Source organism: Rattus norvegicus, chromosome 17 (genome assembly GCF_036323735.1).
Source record: "Rattus norvegicus strain BN/NHsdMcwi chromosome 17, GRCr8, whole genome shotgun sequence".
Taxonomy (NCBI): Eukaryota; Metazoa; Chordata; class Mammalia; order Rodentia; family Muridae; genus Rattus; species Rattus norvegicus.
The window spans coordinates 52,067,616-52,092,570 of NC_086035.1; the positions used below are offsets into that span (position 1 = coordinate 52,067,616).

General features: G+C 39.9%; 2 protein-coding genes across 10 annotated transcripts in view; one reads left to right on the forward strand and one right to left on the reverse strand.

Annotated features, from left to right (window-relative positions):
- Positions 1 to 1,538: 1,538 nt before the first annotated feature.
- Positions 1,539 to 4,363, reverse strand: Mplkip (M-phase specific PLK1 interacting protein). 2 transcript variants are annotated; one of them, XM_039096069.2, is made up of 3 exons: positions 3,927 to 4,363; positions 3,292 to 3,791; positions 1,760 to 2,253 (listed from the first exon to the last, which is right to left on the reverse strand). In XM_039096069.2, the coding sequence occupies exons 2-3, from the start codon at positions 3,625 to 3,627 to the stop codon at positions 2,053 to 2,055; spliced, it is 537 nt and encodes a 178-aa protein (XP_038951997.1). In that variant the 5' UTR covers positions 3,628 to 3,791; positions 3,927 to 4,363; the 3' UTR covers positions 1,760 to 2,052. The 2 variants fall into 2 exon arrangements, with proteins under 2 accessions (NP_001102922.1, XP_038951997.1); NM_001109452.1 differs by having other exon boundaries at positions 1,539 to 2,253; positions 3,292 to 4,105.
- Positions 4,364 to 4,396: 33 nt separating this feature from the next.
- Sugct (succinylCoA:glutarate-CoA transferase) overlaps positions 4,397 to 24,955 on the forward strand; it is an 857,841-nt gene continuing 837,282 nt past the window's right edge. For 5 of the 8 annotated variants that reach the window (XM_039095899.2, XM_039095902.2, XM_039095898.2 and 2 more), the window contains exon 1: positions 4,397 to 4,535. In XM_039095899.2, coding sequence (XP_038951827.1) covers positions 4,442 to 4,535 — 94 coding nt within the window. In that variant the 5' untranslated portion in view covers positions 4,397 to 4,441. Of the gene's footprint in view, positions 4,536 to 8,592; positions 8,969 to 9,925; positions 10,057 to 24,955 lie in introns of those variants that run through there. The other 3 variants (XM_039095901.2, XM_039095900.2, NM_001014146.1) reach the window with 3 other exon arrangements.

A 24,955-nucleotide genomic window follows, 5' to 3' on the forward strand; every position in this document is an offset into this window, starting at 1 on the left:
TTGTTTTCAAGTGTTATTTATTTATTAAGTACAATATGCATCAAACATATAATATATGAAAAAAACCAAGATGTTGAGTAGGGATGTTTTCTTTCAAATAGTCACATAACATCACTATTAACCCCTATACACATGGGACTAGGCAGAGCGTAAGTTACAAACAGAATTTATGTATTTATTAAACATTTATTTGGTGCCTATTATTTTATAGGCATTATTCTTTTTTTTAAAGATTTACTTCTTTTATGTATATGAGTACACTGTCTCTGTGACACACCAGAAGAGGGGATCAGATGCCATTACAGATGGCTGTGAGCTACCATGTGGTTGCTGAGAATTGAACTCAGGACCTCTGACAGAGCAGTCGGTGCTCTTAACTGCTGAGACATCTCTCTTGTCCCTATAGGCACTATTCTAAAAACTCAGAATATAGGGGTAAAGACAAGTATTATGAATTTCCTCTTTTTACATGATAAAACTCGGGAATCTAGCTAATAAAATGTTAAAGCTCTGGCTTCAATGCAGCCTTTATTTACATAAAATCCTTCTAGTGGGTCCCCACTCCAGTAAAAAAAAATAGGTATGGACCAACTAGGCGGCCTGGTCATTTCACTTTTCTTTAGGAGAATGCTGACAATTTTCTCAACAGACTGTACTGTTCAAGACTTGAATTTTAAAAACTGAGGAATAGCCCTCCAAGTTTTATCTCTATTAATATAGGTATATACACAGCATCCCTTTCCTTCTACTTCAGGCAGGCAAAGCTAAAGTTCATAGAACCCTTTCTCAGATTAAAAATGTGCCCACAAGTCAAGGTAATTAGGCCTTACTGTGTAGGTCATAGTAAACTGGCTTTGTCATGTCTCCTTTGGGACTGATGGAATCAAATACATATTTGTTGTCTCTGTCATGGGAAGTGATCTGAGCCATTACTATTAGCCATTTGTTGTGGTATGGATGTGAAGTGTCTTCCCAAATGGGTCATATGTTAAAGGCTTGTCTGATTATTGGGAAGTGATTAGATTGTCAGGGTGTTAACCTCTTAAGTGGATTAATACCTCAATGGTTCACATGATGCTATTATTGGGAAGTAGAAAAAGGCGAAGGTGCTCTAGAAAAGGCTCCAATTGTCTCTGGCCCCTTCTGTCTTTCTATACCTTGGTAGCCAAGGGTGAGCAGCTTCTGCCTTATCTACAGATATTTTGGCTCACCTCAAGACTAACTAATGGATTCAGCTGAACTTCTACTGGAACCTTAGAAACTATGACCCAAAATGCCCCCTGGCATTTTATCACAATGACAAGAAATCAACATACCACCTTCTTTGGCTTCAAGAGAAAGTATGTCTATAATGCTCAAAATATAGAGAAACTTTGATAGAACACTGAACTGCATATATATATATATATATATATATATATATATATATATATATATGTATACACACACACACACACACACACACACACACACACACACACACACACACACATTTCTTATTTCTTATCCTGGCCTTTTGTGGTTAAATAAGTAAAAAGTATAAGTAATGTTAAGTGATTTCCAGTGATTTTTTTTGTTTCAATATTTTAACAGAAATGCAAAAAAATGAATGTAGAACAACTTTCTATTAATAAATATATAGAGAACTGTCTAGGGTAGCTTATCTATTTCGTTAAAAAAATAGTCTGTAAAACACCCTCAAATTCTAAGTGATTATGAAGCATTATTTTAGCAATTCTACATATCAACAAAATCACAATTAGGAAGACAAAAATGTTTTATTGTAAAACACTGAAAAAAACAAATGTTTGTTATCTTGGAAATGTTAAATATGAAAACTGTGTTCCGTGGTACACACTCCCAGATAGCTAAATACTGTAAATTACCCTATCATTTCCTCTAATATCAACACTTGATAAAGTTAGAGATATACCAAGGGTCTGCTAATCATTATTCAAAGTCATCATCTTTGGGTTCAACTCATTTTCACAAGTAAAAGTTCTGTCCAAGATGTTCCTGACACATGAGGCTTCCAGTTGAATTTCAGAAATGTTAAGAAAAGTATCTTCCTTTTTTGCCTGTGAATGTTTGCGTATTGCTGTACTGTTGGCTTATATCCACTACAGATACTGGTTCTAGGCCAGCCCAAGGGTCTTCAAGCATTGAAGGCTTAAAATAACTTTCCAACTCATTAGACATTCTTTTTTCTCTACCACGCCCTGATCCAAATGGTGTAGATGTCCTTGGAGAACCCTTTAGGAAAAAAATGATCAGTTAAAAAAAAACATCTAAGAAGAGATAATTGGTACTTTCTCCTCTAGTTAAATATTAGTGGGGAATCACATCAAAAGTTGCCAATTGAAACCCAATATATTCAGTTGCAAATTTCTTTAATCTAGTGCTTTTAAGACTTACTAAAACCATTTGTAGTTTTCTTTAAAAAATATCTGCTATCATCTTAAAAAAACCTTTCAATTTCCAATGTGATATCTCTGCAGCTATTAAATACAAATAAATTCAGTATAAGCAAAGATTAATTGTATTCAATTTTTCCTGGAAACTTACTTTTTGACCTGATAGGTTTCAAATTTCTACAACTTTTACATGGCATGAAATTTCTCCATTCTTATTAATTCCAACTCATAAGGGATTCAGCTGGGTGAGCATATTCAAGTTTGCAAAACGCCCTACCTAGATACAAGTTGTTAGCCAGAGAGGTACTTCCTGTCTTGTATTCACTCATTAAGAGGGGAAATTTCCACAATTCCAAATTTTCTATTTTTCCCTTCAAGAGAACTTTGAGTAGATCTAAATATGGCTCGAAAAACAATGGTAAGCATTAAAAAAAAAAAAAAAGGCAAGAATGCACAAACAAGGAAGGGACATCTGTATGAAAATGGCCGTAGACTACAGTTTAGAGGAGCCATACTCCACAACAGTAGGGAATTATTCACTGTCTTCCCCTAGGAATCCAGGAATATTCACTGAAATAAATGACAAAAAATCCAAACTCAAATAAAACAAAAACCTCTGGGGGCGGGGGAAGAAATGGAGGATTAAGGAAGTTTGTACACGAATGTGGTATGCTGGCTAAGTGCAGTTTCTGTGGAACAGAACTATATAGCTCCGCCACGTATTGTAGTCTTAGATAATTTCTTTACATCTCAGGTTACTCATCTGCAAAATTGGGCCAACATATATCAGAGGATTAAACAATCCACGTAAAGGGAATTTTAGTATCACGTCTGCCATAACAGTAAGAGTTCGGCAAACGCTAGCTATTGTCTTTACCTGGGGGTAGGTCTGCTGCTGCCCTGGGGAGTAGCCGAACTGATGCTGGGACCCCGCGGGGGACCTGGAGTAGGAGCCTGGGTAGCCGCCCGGGGACGGAGACCCGAAGCGGGCCCCCGAGAAGCTGCCGCCTTGCCGCGGAGAGTGGCTGCTCCCGTACGGCCTAGCCCGGGGCCCGCAGGGCGGAGTGTGGTGCGGACTCCCGTACCCGTCCCGCGGGGAGGGCGGCCGCGGCCCCCCGCCCAGGGTACCCCGGAAGTTGTTTCCGCCACCCCAACCTCCTATCCCCGGGCTGGGGTACGGAGGAGTTGGTGGTCGAAAATTCGGTCGGTGCATAACAGGAAACGAAGCTGAAGAGCTCACTCGCCAATGCCCCACCGGAACCTCAGTGATCAACTGCTAGAAGAAAACTGGTATTCCTGTTTATGCAGTCCTCCGGCTGCCAGCGGAGTAGCGCACCTTAGTTCCGGCTGCACAAAGGTTCCGACCTCACCACGCTTCTGCAAGAGAGCAGATTAAATAGATCACTCAAATCGGATAAGGGTGGGTGTGTCTGAGAGGAGGAAAGATTGTAAAGGGGAAACCAAATTCCCGACCCCAGCGTCCCCGACCCCAGCGTGAACAATGCCACCCACCGCCTTCGGGGAGACCCCCAGTATACGGAAACGGAAGCGGAAGAGACAAAACCGGTCATCAGGCTGTGCCGGGCGAGTCGGAGGAGGCGGTCCCGAAAAGGGTGGATCAGAGGGAGAGGGCGATTAAGCTTTGAGGCTTCCGGAAAGCAGGGCGTGAAGCGTCAGGGGCCAGAGTCCTGGACTTTAGCGAGTCGGAGGCGGAAGCCAACATCGACGCGCGGGGTGGGTTGTGACGAGTTAGGGGCGGGGCCTGAGACAAAGAGGGCGGGGCCGAAGGATGTGAGGCTAGGGACTTGGTTGAACCATTTGGTTCAAGGGGGCGGTGCCAGTGAGGCTGAGACCGAGGCTTGGGCCGAAGCGGAGGGTGTGCTGTTGGGAGGGAGACCAGGCGGAATGTCTGGGCGGAGGAGGCGGGGTTGGTGAAGGGGGCGGGGCGGGCGGAGGGGACGGGACTGGCTGAGGGGCCAAAGGTCAAGGAAGGGAGCTCTGGGGCGCTCTCATTGGGTTGAGGGGCGATGCTGCGGATGCTGGCCAGGGCGGTGGCTTTTCGGAGATCCGGCCGAGGCCAGGCCGGCGGGAGGGGGCTGTGGACCGGCCGCCCACAGTCAGGTACCCACTGACACTGAGCGCTCAGGCTCCCTGAGGAGAGTGCTCGCGCCTCGGATGCGCCTGTCTCAGGGCTCGCGACCGCGTTCGTGCCCTACTTCTCTTCTCCATCCCTGCCTTTAATCCCCCAAGTTTTGGTAATTTAGAAAATAGCACCTCCCGCCGAATGCTGAGTTTTAGAAAGCAGATTGCTACCTTGATAACTTAAGAATGCCTGTACTAATTAACGTTGGACTTGAGCCCTGCGTTTCTGTTCTTGTAAAATGGAAGTTGACGAGGTTAAGAAGTAGAAATAGAAATTTAAAGGAAAAGAGAAACGGGATAATTCGAAAATGTCATCTTTTGCATAAGATACCTGTCTCAGAAATCTTGTAGAAGATGGAATTTCAAATTACGAGTTTTGTGGAGTTTCCCTTCAGATTCTGAAATCAACTCAGGGAATTTTAGGACTCAATACATTAGACCAGCGTGTGGTATGGATCTGTGGGGGTTTTATTGGTTTAGATTTTTTGTGTGTATGAGTGTATTACTTGTATTTATGTGCATGCAGCACTTAACGTGCCTGATGCCTTTAGAGATCAAAAAGTAATCAGAATTCCTGGAACTGGAGAACAGTGTGATTGGATCTACCTTGTCGGTGCTGGGAACAGAACCTGAATCCTCTTGCAAGAGCACTAAGTACTCTTAACCACTGAGCCATCTCTTCAGTTCCAGGCCTTTATGGTTTTCATTCATTCATAGCACCTTTGTATTTCAACCTTCAGTCTCTGACATCTTCAGTCACAAATAAAGAGTACATTCAGATATAAATAAAGAGTATCTTCTCAGCTTTATTCTTTATTAATAGAGATATAAACACAAGGGCTTTTGGGGGAAGGGTTTAATTTTTTTCATGCCCCTGCGTCATTCTTGGATAATTCCGTAAAACTTTTTTGTTGAGCTTATTTTTGTTTTCGTTTTTTATTTGTTTGTTTTTGAGACAAGTTCTCAATATATAATTCAGGCTCGGCCACATTCCTTACTTCCGAAGATAAATTGTACAGTTAATCATGGAGAGGTAATGTCACCATCAGGATACAGTGATATAATTAGAGCCTTCATACTACAGCTTATCTAACATTTATATTTTCTATACTGGCCAATATATCTGTTTTCTCTTTCCTTTGTTTAGCTTAGTATCTGGCAGTTGGGCACTCATATATCACACACATATATGTCACTGCGTCAATAATCTGCCTTATGAAGGGAGCTTAGAAGTGGGGTGATAGGCACCAAAATTATGTTTATTACTTTTTTTTATAACTGGCAGAAAATAATGCAGAATTGGGCCACAGTTTACCCTATATTAATGATCTTTTTACTTGCATTCTGCTTCTAGAATGTAATTGAATCCAGGGCCTTATGTATGCAGGGTGGACTCTTTACTGATGAGCTTCAGTGTAGCCCTAGTCCCCACAATCTATCCAGATAATACACTAGAAGTCTGGGAGAAGAAATGGAGAGAAAACTTTGCCTGGAGATTAAGATAGTGTACTTCCCAGCACATTTGAAAGTATTGTTCCAAACTGAAACTTTAATACAAGACCCATTTTAATCTCTTTAGAGACTTTCTTCTTTCGTTATTTTGTCTTTTTTTTTTTTTCCCCAGAGCTGAGGACCGAACCCAGGCCTTGCACTGCTCTACCACTGAGCTAAATCCCCAACCCCGACTTTCTTCTTTCAAATGAGAAATTTGGCAAGAATAAATAAGTGTTTTTTTTTCTTTCTTTCTTTTTTTTTTTAGACTCACCTAGCAAGATCAGAATTCAGACTCTGAATTCTTCGGATTTTTTTATTTTTAGAAATACAAATAGTCAATCATTTGAAAAATGCAATAAAAAGCATGAAAGTCTTGAAAGTGTACGGGCATGATGACACATACTTTTAATCCTAGCATTTGGGGGGTAGAGGCAAATGGATCTTTGTGAGTTTAAGCCTAGCCTCATCTTCAAACTGAGTTCTAGGATGGCCAGAGCTTCATAATAGATTGTGTCTCCAAAAAATACTGTGTAGCTCCTTTTGGATTCACAGATGATAAATATACACTTAGGTGGTGAATCATAGCTGTAGCTAGGGTATTCCTAAGGTTTACCTGGGATTTACAATCTGACTGGCTGAGGTGGTGGGCCCAAGAACCCTATATTGAAAATTTGTGTAGTGACTTTAATGAAAGCCTGAGGGGAAAGAAAAATTTAGTTGTGCTTCCTGGAGCTATATAAAAATTAGTGAACTGTAAGGATGGGTGTGAGAATATAGTAGCTTTCTCCTGGAGGGAAAAGGGAATATTCCATTTTTGTTAACAAACAGACATGGTTCCTGCAAAAAGACTGCAGCACAGTGTAAGGATAACCAGCATTAGAAGGCGGATTATGCACCTACAGTGCTCGCAGAACAGTGCTGTCAGGACAAGCGCTGCCCAGGCTTCGCTGTGCTCTTTGGTTATCATATACATAGACATGAGCAATGTCAGAATTTTTTGTGTCCTTGAGAACTCTGATGACAATGGATTTTGGAGTGTAGAAATTAAAGCAAGTAAGAGCAACAGAATAAACAAGTGTGAATATGAGTGGAGTTTGCTTGTTTCGATAAGGTTGTTGTAATGCTTATTTACCTAAGGGGTGTTCCTATGGTGCATGTATGTGTGTGTTATCAGTTTCATTTTTTTCATATTGCCATATCTTCAAAACAGAGCAACAAAAATCTACTTGAGAGCCCAATATATAAAAGCAGAAGAATAATGCTTAAAATGGAGATTGGGGACCCAGAATTCTGTCACCTTGTATCCCTACTTTCCCATCCTGCAAAGCAATTCTGGGACTCTCCTGAGGAATTTCCAGAACATCCCCATTTTAGGCAAATGGCAGTAATCAGTGTTTCATGCATTGATACTTAGCTTAGCTTTACTGTCTACAAGAAGTAAATATTTTCATGTTTCTGTGTTGTTAGGGCTTTCAAAATGGAAACTAGGTTAAAGGACAAGCCATGGAAGTTAAACAGTGATTGATTAGATAGTTAGAGGTATGAGTTTATATTTAAAGGGATATAAACCAAGAGGCTTGGATTCATTCCCAGAACTGCAAACTCAGTGAGGCTTCTGTCTCCATGCAAAGGCTATTTCTATCCTATGGGGTAGGATCTCCCCGAAGAGTATTAGCTCCCATTTATCAGAGGAAGGTCGAAAGAAGCCGGGCTGTCATCTTGCATAAACTCTTAGATTCATAATTTTGGAGTTCTTCTCTTATAGTTCAACCCCTGTAATGAGTAGGTCTAACCAAACTATTAGGCACAAGAATATGGTGCATTTCTTGAGGTTATTTAATCAAAATTGATATCTGCTATAGAAATCTTATGTTTACTTTCAGAAGTGAATATATAGCGGTTAAAAGTTTATTATAGATAAACCTTGTTTAAGAGAACACACTAAATAATTCCTGTACATAGAGAATACTTAGGGTATAATCCCTCTTTGGAAAGCATAATCTTTAGCTTCATATTTCCTGAAGATTTTCAGATTATTTTCTTTGGAGTGCTGCCTTTTGTTAGCTGTCTCATGTTAAGGACAGTAGATTACAGAGAAGTGAATGAATATGAGATTAGCTCATTCCTTAATAAGAAGGAGGGAATCTGTTTCAAGCACAGTAAATCACTTTAATAGTATTTCCACTGACAAAGTAAGAGAGATTTAAAGGAACTTTTAAAAAACATTGCTTTGTTAAAGTTTATTCCCTTTTCTCTTTTTCTTTTTAAAGATTTATTTATTTTATGTGGGTCGGTGTTTTGCTTGTATGTATGTCTGTGTGAGAGTGTCGGATCTTCTGCAGCTGGAGTTACAGACAGTTGTGAACTGCCATGTGGGTGCTGGGAATTGAATCCCGGTCCTATGGAAGAGTAGCCAGTGCTCTAACCAGTGAGCCATCTTTCTTGTTCTCCCCTTTTCATTTCTAAGCATGTGATTAAGCACAAGATAAACATGTTATACATTATTTACTTCTTTCCAGATTAATATGCTTACACCAACAGAAGTTAAAGTTTATAAAAATCCCCACAAAAGTAGTTCTATATGAAGAAATAAGAGTTGAAAGGTCTAGACGTGAGGTTTGAAGGAACACTGAGATGGATTGTTGAGAGTAAGAAGTATCATAGAAAGGACTGTAAATATGAATAGGTATCAGCATAATGGGGGTTCTGAAGAGAGAGAAAACATAATGTGTACTCTATAAAAGAATCAGCCTCATGGGGCAGGAATGGGTGTCTCTTACAGATCTCTGAGGAAGTGTGGGACTTCACAGTACCAGCCTGCAGCCAGGCTCTCTGGCTCCCTAGCAAGAGGCAGAAAACCAGAGCATGTGCATGGCCATTACCAACTCTTGAAAGCTCAGTTTCCTGGGTGAGAACGTGTAAGTCTATTAGCTAGAGATTTGCAGACAGTTAGGGTGCCTGTCATTGTGTGAGATGCATAGGCTGCTGCAGGTAAGGGCCTCAACATCAGTCTGGGCTGGAGCTTGAATAACAAGTGTGAATCATGTTTTCAAGAAACTAACACTAGAAGATTACTTTAAATGAGCAGATGGCATTGGGATGGCATTGGAATCTATATCTTTGTAGTTTTCCTATTATGAAATGATACACATGTGATTCCATAATTTGAGTGTCCCCTCCAAAATACAAGTTAAAGTTTAATTACAACTATAAAAATATTGGCCTTTAAAAGATGTTTAGAACTTGAGGACTCAGCCCTCATGATGGTTTGCATGGTTCTAAGTTAGTTATTGATAGAGTGGTTTGATATAAAAGCAAACTCACCTTCCTTGTCCCCTGTTATTGTTGCCCTTTGTCCTTTTGTTTTCTGCCACGGGGAATGGAGCACAGAGACTACATGTGCTCTGTTTGGAAGTCCTAGCTCCTAAATTATGAGAAATAAATCCCCTTGTAAATACATCACCCAGTCTATAGTTTTCTGTTATTGCAGCAGAAACAAGCAAATACAACAGTTTTTACATAAATGTAAAAATTACATAGCAAGAGAAATACTGAAATACTTTCATCCAAGAAGCAACTACTTGATTTTTTTTTTTTTTTTTGGTTCTTTTTTTTTCGGAGCTGGGGACCGAACCCAGGGCCTTGCGCTTCCTAGGTAAGCGCTCTACCACTGAGCTAAATCCCCAGCCCCCTACTTGATGTTTTAATAGGAAAACCAAACATCAGTTCTTTTTAAAATAGGAAACAGCGAGTTTTAAATGGGCAAACAAATTATAAATGGTATAATCTGGGTCTGGGAAAACTACACTTTTGTATTATGTACTTCTACTGAATAGTGACTGATTAAAAAGGTTGTTGTTATTTTTTTGAAACAGGATCTTGCTGTGGAGCCCTGGGTGATCTGGAACTCTCCATTAGTAGGCTGGTCTCAGACTTACTGTTATGTGGCTGCCTCTGCATCCTCCATGTCGGGGGTAAAGGCATACATCACCATTACTAGCTAAAGGTTAATAGTTTTGCTATTAGTATATTTATATCTTACATTTATATAAACCAATTAAAAAGATTAAGGTACTTCTTGAAATATGAGAAAATAGCCAAGAGTAATTTATAAGAAAAGATATGAAAATATGTTCCATGTATAAACTAATGACAGTAACAGTCAAAATTTTAACTGTCAATTTTGTCAATTTTATAGCAAAAACACCCCCCCCAAATTAAGATGTTATTCTGGATTATGGTAGAGGATGGAAACACTACTTTGTACACTGCTGGTGTCAGCACGTAAAAATGAAACCTTTCTGGTGGATAATTTGATAATATCTATTAAAAGTTCTAAAGCATTTACCATGTGAACATGGTTAGGCTACTTCAATACCAATCTTTTGCCTTAGAAACAAACTCCTTGCTGCTTCTCCATTCCCCCAAACTCCAAAGGCCTTGTGATACGTTAACTTTTACCTTTACCATCTGAAGACTCTGGGAAGAGCCATAACCCCTTATACACAAAGTATTTCCACCATCTCTCTTGTCTTCAGAGTTACCCACTGAATCAAATAAATGAAACCCTCTATGTTACAGACATTCATCCCCACAATTGTCAATGCTGTTCCTTTCCTTTATATATATGCTTCTGAGCTACACATGTGCAATATGTGAAATAAGGACTTTTTTTTAGTTTTGAGGGTTTCATATAACATATTTTTAAATTATTTATCTTTGAAATTATGACACTTCTATTATGCCTCCTTTCTTCTTCCAAGCCCTCCCATATAGCCCTCCTTGTTTTCTTTCTAATTTATGAGTTTTTTTTCATTAATTGTTTTTATATATTTGCTCCCCCTCCCTGCCCCTTAACTTTTTCCAGATTGATCTCCTATCTCCAACCCCTTATGTCAACGTCTAGTGCGTTGGGGGCCCTGGGTACGGTCGCACACTACCAGGACACAGGGGATGCAGAGCAAAGGCAAGCTTTATTAATCCTTATGTAGAAATGAATATGAATTACCTCAATTTCCCTTTTGACCAGATACCATAAGATCATTATTCCCACGATACCAGGAACAACTGAGGCAAGAATAAAAGAAATACGACTAGGGCTGGAGAGATGGCTCAGTGGTTGAGAGCACTGACTGCTCTTCCAGAGGTCCTGAGTTCAAATTCTAGCAACACATGGTGGCTCACAGCCATCTGTAATGAGATTTGATGCCCTCTTCTGATGTGTCTGAAGACAGCTACAGTGTCATATATAATAAATACATTTAAAAAAAGAAATATGACTAAACAAAGGTTTCTTCTCAAAATATTCACATAACAAATCACCCCTCTTCTTCTTATCAAAATACACTCGCCATAACCAAGAGAGCGTGAGAACCACTTCCACAGAAACGGGACACAGCAGAACGTAGTTTAAGGCATTCCGGCCCCTACTTGCCCCTGTCACGAGTCCTTACTGACTCTGACTGGGAGCTTCATCTCTGTGTCTTCCACACCCTTCCAGCTTTGTTGGTCTTCTTCTTCCTCCTCCTTTTCTTCTACATCTCTCCTCTCCTCAACTTTTCTCCTCCCTCTCTTCCTCTTCTCTTCCCTTATTCTTCTTGCTGTCCTTCCTCTTACCTCTTCTCTTCCTCCTTCCCTCTCCTCTTCCCCTTCTTCTATAACCCCGTGAGTCCAGATTGTGCTGCCTTGCACATATTGTGTGGCACTGGTGCATGGTCAATATAGTGGGGCCCATATCCTTAAACAAAAAACAAAAGCCCGACCTTCCTTCCCCCCAGAAGCCATGAACTGTCAATAATTCCTCAGCTAAGTGTGTGTGCTCATGAAGTCTTCCCCTCTCCATACTAAAATGTCTGGCTTGCTCTTGTGCAGACACCCACATCTGCTGTATGCTCATGAGTGCTGTCACCCCAAAGATAGTTTTGCTCTGGCCTTTGCTGACCTCTGACTCTTACAGTCTTTCCATGTCCCCTTCTGTGGTGGTTCCTGTGACCATGCCTCTGTGTGTGTGTACTTGTGCTCCCCACCTTCTCTCTGTGGGTCTCTGTGTTTGTATAGTATAGATGCCCCACTTGTGACTGAGGATACTTACTGTTCTCCACTGACACTCTCTTTACTTGATCAGCTGTGAGCTCCATAGTTCCAAGAGCTGCACTTATGTATGGGCATAGACATACGAATTTACAGAGTAATGTGATACTATATGGATTTAGTAAACTAATACTAGTAGGCTAAATACTCCTATTTAAAGGAGTTTCTTGCATTTTGTTGGACTGGAATATCCCATTATCCTACCTCACACTTTCTTTTCTTTTCTGCCTTCATTCTTTCCTTTCCCTTTCTTTTCTTTCTTCCTTTCCTTCCTTTCTTTTTTCCTTGCAGCATAGAATATATTTTTTTTAATTTACGTTACATCCTGCCCCTACCCTGACACCCCCCCTCTGCTCTTTCTCCTCAAAAAAGGGAAGAAGCTCCCCCCAACCCTGGATGTCAACTAACCTTGGCATATCAAGTTACAGAAGGACTAGGTGCAACTTCCCCTATTGTGACTAGGCAAGGCAGCCCAGTTAGAGGAGAGGGATCCAAAGGCAGTCAACAAAGTCAGATATGGCCCCTCTCTTGTCAGGAGTCCCACATGAATACTGAACTGCTCAACTGTTACATATGTGCAGAGGGCCTAGGTCTATTCCATGCATGCTCTCTGGTTGGCGGTTCAGTCTCTCGTGGGGCCTTATGGGCCCAGATTAGTTGATTCTGTAGGTTTTTTTGTGGTGTCCTCGACTTCTCTAGCTCCTTCAATCCTTCCTCCCACCTCTTTAATGGGATTTCCAAGGATAAATTATGTCTCATTTAATTTTCTACAAGTAAGGCTTTTTGTTTAGCAAAATTGATTTAAAAATATGCAAAGCATGGCAAAAAATATTAAAACAAAAATTTCTGCAAAGTATTTGTGTGTGTGTGTGTGTGTGTGTGCGTGCGCGCGCGCACGCACGCACGCGCGCACTTCTTCAGGTATATGTAAGTGGGTGTGGAGAACTGAAGACAACCTGAAATGTAGTCAGGTGAGTCAGGTGCTGTTCTTGATTTCATTTTTGTTTTGTTTTGTTTTGTTTTGTTTTGTTTTGTTTTGTTTTGTTTAGACAAGGTCTCTCAATGCCCTGGCCTGGAATTTCCAAGTAGGCTTAGCTGGCTTGTGAGTGATCTCCAAGGATTTTCCTGTCTCCACTTGCAATCTAGTGTTGGGATTATAAATACATGGTACCATATTAAGCTTAATGTGGCTTCTAGTTATTAAACTCGGGTCTTTGTGTTTATAAAGCAAACACTTCACCAACTGAGCCCTCTCACCAGGCCCTCCACAGTGGACACAGTTACACCTGTGTCTTAGCATACTTGTAAAATGATTTGTTTTGGTTTTTGTTTGCTTCTTTTTGAGACAGAGTCTCCTGTGTCTCTCTGACTGGCCTTGACCTCACAGAGATTCACCTGCCTCTGGCTCCCAAGTGCAGAATTAAAGGTGTGTGCCACCACACCTGGCTGTAGAGGTTTTATTGAGGGTAGATTAAATTCTGTATACAGGAAAACACTAACAGGAGAAAATTAGTATTTTAAAGTTTTATAGAAACTTCTAGGTTGTTTTCATAAAAGGTTACTGATTTATTGACTGTCCTTCCAAATGATATGAAAGTGTCCCTTTATCCATAACCTTGTCAACCTTTTAAGGGCTCCAAACAAGTGAGGTAAAATAATGTTATAATATTCATCTTTTTGATTATAGAGGAAATTGCTCAAGATGTTTTTGTTACACTACTGGAAATTTTTACTTGAACTGTTCATTTCCCTTGGGATTTGTTTCTTCTTACTGATCCCTAAGTTTTAGTGTAGGACTCATTTATATTTAATTCTTGAGGATGCTTTTATGTGTGACTGTATCATCTATCTTCTCATTTTTTTCCCTGTACCACACTATCTCTATCTACCAAGGTTATGTATTGCAACTATGAACTGTTCTCTTTATGGTTGTTTGAATTTCAATCTTTTTATCTTCTTTGTTTTTCTTTTTTGTTTTTGATAAATAAAAACTTTCCTCAAATAAAAGTGTAAATATTTTCTTTCATTTTCTAGGACCTTACCTATTGAAATTGTATTCATATTTAGTTCTTGAATCTACTTAGAATTTAATAAATTAATAATAACAGGCACAGTCTCATTTTCCTATGTGTATAATCAGTTTCCCCAACTATATCTTCAATGATTTAACATTCCTCAGTCAACTGAAATTTCTCCATTGTGTAATATTTCATTTTTCTGTTATACTTGCTTCCCTATTCATTGATTTATTCCCTTGTCTGCAGTATTTGTTTGTTTTCAAGACAGGGTTTCTCTGTGAAGCCCTGGCTGTCCTAGAACTCGATCTATAGACCAGACTGGCTTCAAATGCAGTAAGTCCCCTGGCTGTGCCTCCTGAGTGCTGTGATTAAAAGGCTTGGCTTCAATTGTCTGTTATTGATACAGTATATCATATGATCTCTTAGCCTAATTATTCTTCTCTAACCTCATAATTTTACTGACTGTCCTTGATCATGTACTCATCAAAATGAATTTTAAAATAAATGTATTAATTATACTTTTTGTTTCTTTTCTTGGTAGTAAGATGTTTATGCATTTTTGGTGTGATTTAGTGACAGGGTTTCCCTCTGTATCCAGGTTGGAATGGAATTCGCTATAGATCAGGCTGACCTTGAACTCATGGCAATCCTCCTGCCCCAGCCCCTCAAGTGCTGAGAATTCAGGCATGAGATACCATGTCTGTGAGTTCCCTGGAGCTAGTGGTATAGGCTGTTGTAAGCCATTGGTGTGGGAGCTTAGCACCAAACTCTTGGTTTCCAAGTTGAATTTTAATAATACATTTAGTTTCGTTTGTACGCTTCCTAAAGCTTGTCTCAGGTTTGCTGGTAAGCTAACTAACTGTGTTTCCATAGTAGTCATGCTCTCTAAGGCCTATGGGTCATTTAGTAGTGTATACTGAATTATGAACTCCTAGGGCAAACACACGATTAGGCTCCTTCAAGACAACTCACATATTTCATCAGCATATTAATAGGTAACCTTGGTTTATAAATGTTCCTGTTTGAAGGTACCATATGTAATACTGTTAATTCATCAGTTTTAAATTCATAACAACATTAAGATCAGCTACTATGCATTTTCTCCTTAAATCATATCATATCCTTCATGTGGTCCGCAATATTCGATACCACTTTGCCACTATATTTGTTTTTTTAATCAGTGAAATCAACAATAAAAAGCAAAAGAATATTGCCAAATGGACACTTATTTCTGGTATAACAGTTGAAACAAGAGAGATGAAGATTACCTTGTTTGATATCAGATGGGAATATGTTCTTTGGTGGTTCAGTTTTCCAGTGCATTGTACTGTGTATGTTTCAAAATGATTGTAAAGGACCTGTTAATTTTGGGTCACAAATAAACCTTAATGGCTAGTCAAATCTTGAATAAAATGGTCTACTGTAACATTTTCAATCCCGTTTGATGATACTTATGTGTGCAAAGCTATTGGTTGCTAAGATCTTCAAAGTGACAATATTTATAAAAATATTGCAGAGGCTGCACAGCAGGAGACACCTGAGATAATACTTCATATTATTCATGAAGATGGGTCCCACTGTGTAGTCCCATGGGCCTAGAGCTCACTGTAGACAAGGCCATTCAAGCATCAGAGCAGTCTTCCTGCCACAGTTAACCAAGTGCTGGTGTTCCAATCTTGTACCACCACGTGGCATCCTTATTTTGTTTTCTGAAGCAGAAACTTGAACTCCAACTACTTTTGCTTACGTCTTCCAACTTTTAAGGTTACAGGTATGCAGCACTTTTCTGGGCCCTTTGATTTTTTTTTTAATTCAAAGTTTTATCTAAGTATCAGAAATACTATGTGGTTAATTTTACAGTAAAGTTAACTTTTTGTTTTGTTTTTCGAGAAGGGGTTTCTTCGTGTAGCGTTGGCTGTCCTGAAACTTACTCTGTAGATCAGATTGTTCTTGAACTGCCTGCCTCTGACCCCCAAGTGCCGGAATTAAAGGCATGCACCACCTTTAAAATTAGCTGTTAAAAGGCTAGGTGTGGTTGCACATGCAATTAATCCTAGCACCTGGGAGGCAGAGTTAGATCTTTATGAATTTGAGGCCAGCCTGATTTACAGAGATTGATCCAAGCTAGCCAGGGCTACCTAGTCTCACTGTCTCAAAACCAAAGACACAAAAAGGTTAATTTTGCTTTTCTATCCTTCCTAACTTCATGTGCTTTATTTTTTGTTTGTTTGCTTGTTTTGTACTTTTGTTTTTGAAAACCCATTGAGTCTATTTAATGTTGTCTGTCTGTGCATGGGTTTAGGGTCATTTATTTATTATATGTTTCTCTCATATGTGCATTCTACTTTCCAGTTCATAGATCTCTGTGTTTAATTTGAAGTTTATGTAAGTCAGGAAGCTAGAAAAGGTCCATTAGAAGGGGTCAGGGGAGTATTTATGTGTGTGGGATAAGTTATAAATGATACAATTTATGAAACACCCTTCTGGAAATCCACTACTTTGTAAAGAAATTAAAAGTTACAGTTGTAGCCTCTTGTGTCCCAAATCCATGAAAAAACTGACCTTCTCTTTCCCAGAGCTGTCAATTACCCATAGCTTCTTAGCTATGGGTGGGACTTCGTGACCACCTCCTTAATCCATACTGGGTTTGGTCTTTCTTGGACTTGCCCAGAACTTACATATGCTGTCATAACTAAGGTTAGTTCATAGTCTGGCAAACACTTTTTATTATAGCTATTCACTTCATCTGGCTCTTAAAAATCTCTCTGCTCCCTTTTCCAACGTGATCCCTGAGTCCTGGGAGGAGGAATGTGATGCAGATGCCCCATTTATCACTGGTGCCTCCCCAGTCTGTTTGACCAGAATATGTCTCTGTGTTAATGGGCATTTACTGAAGAAAGACGTGTCCAAGAGAAGGTTGAGAGATATAGTAACCTATGGGATCACAAAACGTTGTTAGACGTTAGTTAATACTTGTGAGCACAGGCTTTTCCACCCAAATCCCGTGAAGTAACTGTGAGACTTCTTAGATATGAATAAATGCCTGGTAATAGCTTTGGCTCATTCCCCTAGTAGCTTGTAACTTAATTATCCCAGTAAAGCTAGTCTAAGTCATGCCACGTGGCTAGTTACTGCTCTTTCAGTTTCATGTGACCAATAGTCTTCCTCAGAGTTTCGGGAAAATATTTCCTGTGCCTGACTCTATCCCAGGTCCAGTATCTCTACCAGATGTCACACCTAATCCTGGATTGCCTTACTGGCCTATCAGCTTTTTATTGGCAGATGAAGCTTCCACACAGTGTACAAGAGATTTTTCGATACATTTTCCTCCTTTAGTCCAATAAAAGGATCTTAGAATAATAAACTATATACAATAACAATTATGAAAACTCTCAGGTAAGATTACATTCATAATGTCCAGTCCATATGTATGTGGCAACCCTGGAGAAAGTAACTATCCTGTTCTGGTGAGTTCAGAGTTCTACACCTAAATCAATTTCTATCATAAATTATATTACCAATATAAAACATTTTCTTAGACTTAAGAGCATTTTTAAAATCCTAAACAATTTAAGCTTAATTGTAAGACTATAACTATTTAGTCTTTAATCCCATCAGAGACTTGAAAAGGAATAAATATTTCCTGAGTCTGCAGGAAGTGAGGCAAGCAGCTTCTATAACTATAGAAATGATATAGAAAGCTGGCTGCCTGGACAGTTTCGCCAAATTTCTCTGTAACATTGGAGGATCCATCTTCAGCCTTCTGGCTCAGAATATCTGACAGAATTTTTGTGAAGCAGGATATATAAAAGGACAGATTATCCTGTCTTGGCAAAGCTCAGCAGTTGACTTCCCTGCATTCTGTTTGCCCAGTTTGGACAGCATGCTCTCAGCAGTTGAAGCAAGGGTAGTTGCTTGCCCAGTGGCTGGGTTTCCATTTTTGAAGGTTCTTTGATGCTCGTCATCTTAGTTGAAGTGGAGCGAGGAACCTGACTCATTGTCAAAAAGGCTTTTTATTAATAAAATGTCCTTTAATGCCGTATTCTGTAGCTCTCTGAGGGTCTTGAAGACCATCTATTTATAGTATATCTGAATAGACAACCATTGCTTCTTTCTAGCTGTTTACTAGCTGTTCAGCCTTGGAAACATGTTCATGTAATTTCTGTAAAGTACTGTCTAACATGACCATGAGTTCGATTGTCTGACTATTAACTTACATTTTTAATTATCCTAAACAATTTGTAATAGCAGTTTTTAAAAAGAAATAGAATTTAACATTCATTTAAAAATTACATCGGTACACTACCTTAAAAAGGGTTGATACATAGTATGTCATAAGCAAATATAACCCTAATTTTGTGTCAGTATACAAAGATCTGTACCAATATAAGAGTTTTGGCTAGTAGTAGCTCTCTAGTTTGAGTAGATTCATAAACTTCAGTCTGTAAAGGCATTTGCAAGATGGCTGTCACTTCTAACATGTGTAACCACAGAATCATCCTTTTCAGTACTTAAGATAGGCCCCTTGTAATTCTGAATGCATATTAATAGTATGATATATCAACACATGTACATACCTTAATGCTCCAGACTCTATAAAATGAGACATACATTGTATGACACTGCTCTAAGGTAGTATCATTAAGCAGAATAAGGATTTTTTTTTAACTCAGAATTTTGTACCTCTATGGGCTGCCACTCTAATCTCTCAAGCTTTCATGGATTCTCTTATCTGGGACGACCTTTTCTGCTGTCACTGTAGGTTGCAGATTGGAAGATTCTTCACTTGACTTAAAGAATCCTCTGTTCTATGGCTTCCAATCTAGCATTCCATCTTTCAATGTTCTCTTTCTCTAGGTCTGCTTTATTTTGATCTCTCTTATAGAGGATATATAACATTACAATCATTACTGAACATACAATTATCTGCATGCTGATAAACAGAAAAAAAATCATACGGAGTCCAAGTGCTCTCTGTCATTGCATTTTTCTCTATTTTAAACATAGAAATTATTTTCTCTTTAATCACTAATTCTTTCCTTCAGTACTTCCCAAAAATTTTACTAAGTCTGTTGACTTTTCAACTTTCCCCCACTGTTTCCGCATAACAGTAACTGGCATCTTTCTGCCACTCAGCTAGCACATCAAGCAGGCTGTTGGCTTCTGACTTTACCACACCTCACTCGGGTGTGTCACTTTCTCTAGACAGTAGTAGACTTTTCCTGCATGGACCTGAATTGGGCCATCTAACACTCTCTATTGGGCTTTTCAGTCTTGCTCTGGAACCATGCTGTGCTTGGGGAAAGCGGCAGCTACGGTATCCTCAGGCTCCTGTCCAAGGAGACAGATGAACAGCCTTAGCATTGAGTTAGGACGTGGGCCTCTGTACCTGTGAAGTACACTCCGTTTCAGGTCTCAGTATCTATCTCAGAACCTGCTCTGCTTTGGGAGAGTACTTGTTCATGCCTGCCACCCAGAACTTCTCAAGCCCTAAGCTTGGTTCTTTCTAAGTTTGGATTCTAGGCATGACAGTGAATGACTTTTGTAATCGTAGGCTTTTTCACCTTCAGCCAAGTTCCCCAAAACAATAACTCTGAGACATCTTATATATGAACAAATACCAAGGCCAATAGCTTTGGCTCATTTCTGATAGCCCATAAACCAATTATCCTGTTTAAAGTTGTCTGGTATGTCATGTGGCTAGTTCCCTCTCCTTCCGTTTCTGTATTTCTGAGAGTTCAGGGTGAATCTTTCCCATGCATGACTTTATCCCAGAATTCCAATCTCTCTATTACTCCTGCATCGGCTCATTGGCCAGTCAGCTTTTTATTGACAGGTAATGCTTTTGCACAGTGTACAAGAGATTCTTTCTATGATACCCTTTTAGTAAGATAATAGAAGTAGGTTCTTTCCCATGGCCTATGGCATATCTAGGCACAGTCTTGGTCCTGATTACAGTGCCAGGTATGGGCTCTGTCTTGGGGAGTAGGTCTTAAATTCTATCAGAAAAATGTTTGATTACTCCAATAATATCTGTGCTAGTATTACATTATTGAATATATCTTGCTGGCTTGGAAATTGTTTTAGAGTTATTTATTTTTGTTTTATATGTTTGAGTGCCTGCATGTATGTATGTGTGCCATGTCTGATGCCCAAGGGGCCAGAAATGTAAGCCCCCTTGAGGTATGAGAGTGGCCAGGCCCCATCTCCTAGACTTCTCTAAGGGTCCTAAAGGCCATTTTCAGCTCCTGAGACAAAGATGGCTAAACTCCACCTGACCAAGAAAAAAGTCCAAGCTGCAAAATCTCACCAATCCTTGACCTTTTCCCATAATTAAGTCACAAAATCCCACCAATCCCTGAACTTACCCCCAAGATCAGGCCATAAAATCCCACTAATCCTAGGCCACTCTGGACCCTCCCCCCCACCCCATCCCCCACCCCAAAAACCTATATAAAGTTTGCCTCCTGCCCAGTTCTTTGCTGCTTCTCTCTGGAGCAGAAGCAGCAACTCTTCTGTGTTTCTTCCAGTAAATCTCTTCTGTGAGGTTTGCCATGCTGTGTGACGTCTTGGTATTCCTTGGGTCTTGACTACCAGGAGCTTTCCCCCTCAGAGCTGTAACGGAGGTCATAAGATTTTTTAAAATTGGAGTTGCAGACAAAGCTTCATTTAGAGTTTAGAAATTGAACCTACAAACCTATAGCAACATCTAGGCTGAACATCGGCAGAGGAGACAGAGAACTTGTAAGAGACGGACAGTGGCTGACTTTAACGGTGCAGTGTCTTCTTGGACACAGCTGGGCAGGTGCACATGTGAACTCACTGAAGTTGTGACAACATGCATAGGGTCTCAGCTACGTTGAACTGGATGGACTCAGAACAGCAGTTAACATGAATTCACAAATATCTCTTCAGAGGATATGGAGTCTTGGGTATATGCCCAGGAGTGGTAGAGATGGATCATATGATGGTCCTACTTTTAGCTTTTTGAGAAAATTTCATACTGATTTCCACAGTGGATGCACCAATTTCCATCCCCACCAACAGCAGAGGCAGAGAAAGGCTCTCGTGTCCTTACTTCCATACCAGCACTTGTTGCCACTTGTTTTCTGTATTTCTTTTCGTTGTTGTTGTTGTTATTTGAAACAGGGGCTCAGGGTAGCACTGACTGGTCTTGAACTCTTATGTAGACCAGGCTGACTTTGAACTCACAGAGATCCATCTGCCTCTTCTTGCTATGTGCTAGGGTTAAAGGCTTGTGCCACTATGCCTGAACTTTTTTTTTTTTTCTTGGTGGTGTCCAATGTAACTTGGCTGAGACAGAATCCGAAATTAGTTTAATTTGTATTTCCTTAAGGAACACTGATTTTGAGATATGTAAAATGTTTACTAGCCACTTGCACATCTTCTTTTGAGAGCTCAGTTGAGTTCCCTAGCCTGCTCTTTTGATTGGATTGCCTGTTCCTCATATTCTAGGTAATAATCCTCTACTAAATGTTTTGCTGTCAAAAGTTTGATCTCATTTAGGTTTCTTCACTCAGTTGACCCTTTTCTTTGCTGTGCAGAAGCCTTTTAATTTCATGAAGTTCTTTTGTAATTATTGACCTCACTTCTTACCTGTTGTAGAAAGGCCTTACCTGTGTCTTACCTGTACTCCTTGAATAGCTTCAGTTTCCATTCTTATGCTGTGGCCCCTGACTCATTTAGAAATGTTTTCAGAGCAGGGTGAGAATAAGGATTTCATTTCATTCCTCTACATATGAGTATCCAGTCAGCAGGATTTGTTAAAAATGCTTCTTTTCTCCAATGTGTAACATAGCTCTGTAGTATAGTTTGATATCAATTATATTGATTCCTCCCTCAGCGTTCCTTTGTGCTGAGTATTGATTTGGCTGACTGGCGTCTCTTATACTTCCATGTACGTTTCACCATTTTTAAAATAGTTTTGTGAGGAATGTAATTGGAATTCGAAGGGGATTGCATTGGCTCCAGATTTCTTTTGGTTGGACAGCCATTTTGACAGTATTGAGTCTTCCAGCCCATAGGCATAGACAGATTCCCATCTTATAGTGTTTTCCTTGCCTAGACTTATTTGAAAGCAATTAGTTTTTGAGGCGATTATGATTATTGCCTTGACTTTTTTTCAGTTTTTCGTTGGTGTATAGGAAGGCTACTGACTTTCTGTGGGTTGATTGTCTATCCTGCCAACTTTGTAGAAAGTGTTTATCAGCTTAAGACTTTTTTGTTCTCATATATAGAATTATATTACCTGCAAATAGAAATATTTGTATTTCTTTCTTGATTATTTGCATTTATTTTATTGGCTTCTCTCTCTCTCTCTTTTTTTTTTTGTTTGTTTGTTTCATAAGACAGGGTTCTCTGTGTATCCCTTCCTGTCCTGGAACTCAATCTGTAGATCAGGCTGGTCTTGAACTCAGAGATCCACCTGCACTTGCCTCCTGAGTACTGGGATTAGACTTCTACTACTATATTGAAGAGAAATGTTTAACTATTAATCTATTATAAAAATAATAAAATTATTTCCGTGGCCTCATGAATGGATTTTCCTTTTCTATTGTCTCAATGACTTCTTCAAGTATCTTCTTCAGGGCTAGCTTGTGGTTATAAATTTCTTTAGCAAATTCTATCTGAAAATTTTTCACAGAACTATTTCCTGGGGATGTTAGTCTGGATTATAGATTGTTGTGTTTCGGAACTTGAAACATATGCATGCAGACCTTCCTGAGTTCTGAGAGTTCAACTGAACAGTGTGTTATTCCACAGGCCCCCCCCTCCCCTTTTTGAGACTTGACATCTCACTTTCTTTACTTTTTCTACTTTTAACATCTTTCTTTGTTCTTTATATTTAGTTTTCTAACTATTATATGATGAGGAGGATGTCTCTTTTTCCTTCTTTCCTTTCTTCTTCTTCTGTTTTTTTAGACAGGGTATACATTTGTGTTTTATTTTTTTAATTCATTTCTTTTATTGGATATTTTTTTGGTTTACATTTAAAATGTTATCCTTTTTCCCAGTTTCCCCTCCAGAAACCATCTATCCCTTCTCCCCTCCCCCTGCTTTTATGAGTGTACTCTCTCACACGCCCACCCACTCCCTCCCACCTCCCCACCCTTACAGTCCCCTATGTTGGGGCATATAGTCTTGACAGGACCAAGGGCCTCTCCTCCCATTGATGCCCAACAAGGCCATCCTCTGCTACATATGCAGATGCAGTCATAGGTCAATCCCTATGTACTCTTCGGATGGTAGTTTAGTCCCTGGGAGCTCTGGGAGGTCTGGTTGATTGACATTGTTGTTCTGGGGTTGCAAGCTCCTTCAGTCCTTTCTCTAATTCCTCCATTGGAAACCCCATTCTCAGTTCAGTGGTTGGCTACAAGCATCTGCCTCTGTATTTGTCAGGCTCTGGCAAAGCCTCTTAGGAGACAGCTCAATCAGAATGCTGCCAGCATGCACTTCTTGTCTGGGTTTGGTATCTGAATATGGGATGGATCCCCCAGGTAGGGCAGACTCTGGCTGGCCTTTCCTCCAGTCTCTGCTCCACACTTTGTCTCCATATTTCCTCCTGTGAGTATTTTTGTTCCCCTTTCTAAGAAGGATTAAAGCATCCACACCTTGGTCTTCCTTTTCTTGAGCTTCATGTGGTTTGTCAATTGTATTCCAAGCTTTTGGGCTAATAGCCACTTATAAGTGAGTGCATACAATGTCTGTTCTTTTGTGATTAGGTTATCTCATTCAGAATGATATTTCCTTTCTTTTCTTTGAGATTTTTTTTAAATTTACATTTCAAATGTTATCCCCTTTCTTGGTTTCTCTTCCATAAACCCCCTATCCCAACCCCCCACCTCCTTCTTGTATGAGGGTGTTCCCCAGCCAACCACCCACTTCTTCCCACATCCCTGCCCTGACATTCTCCTATACTAGGGGAGTCCAGCCTTGGCAGGAACAAAGGCTTCTCTTCCCATTGGTGTCCAACAAGGCCATCCTCTGCTATATATGCAACCAGAGCTATGGGTCTATCCATGTGTACTCTTTGGATGGTGGTTTAGTCCCTGGGAACTCTGGTTGGTTGGTATTCTTGATCTTATGGACTTGCAAGCCCTTTCATCTCCTTCAATTCTTTCTTTAACTCCTCCAATGGGAACCCTGTTCTCAGTTCAGTGGTTGGCTGTTAGCATTCGCCTCTGTATTTGTCAGGCTCTGTCAAAGCCTCTCATGGGACAGCTATATCAGGCTCCTGTCAGCAAAGTGGAGCATGTGTCCTTGTTATATGTTGCAGCATGTGTCAGGAGTGGTACAGCTGGGTCCTCAGGTAGTACTATGTCCAATTTTCTGAGGAACTGTCAGACTTATTTCCAGAGTGGTTGTACCAGCTTGCAATCCCACCAACAATGGAGGAGTGTTCCTCTTTCTCACATCCTTGTCAGCATCTGTTGTCACCTGAGTTTTTTTATCTTAGCCATTCTGACTGGTGTGAGGTGGAATCTCAGGGTTGTTTTGATTTGCATTTCCCCAATGACTAAGGATGTTGAACTTTTCTTTAGGTACTTCTCAGACATTTGGTGTTCCTCAGTCAAGAATTCAATGTTTAGCTCTGTACCTCATTTTTTGATAGGGCTGTTTGATTTCCTGGAGTCTGATTTCTTGAGTTCTTTTATATTTTGGATATTAGTCCTCTATTGGATGTAGGATTGATAAAGATCGTTTCCCAATTTGTGGGTTGCTATTTTGTCCTATTCAGTATCCTTTGTCTTAGAAAATCTTTTCAATTATATGAGG

Bases quoted from the DNA above. Each gene is read 5' to 3' on its own strand.
- Mplkip (NM_001109452.1), bottom strand. From the start codon at position 3,627: ATGCACCGACCGAATTTTCGACCACCAACTCCTCCGTACCCCAGCCCG. The intron at 2,254-3,291 runs GTAAAGACAATA...TTTTTCCTAAAG, and splicing joins AGCAGCAGACCTACCCCCAG to GGTTCTCCAAGGACATCTAC.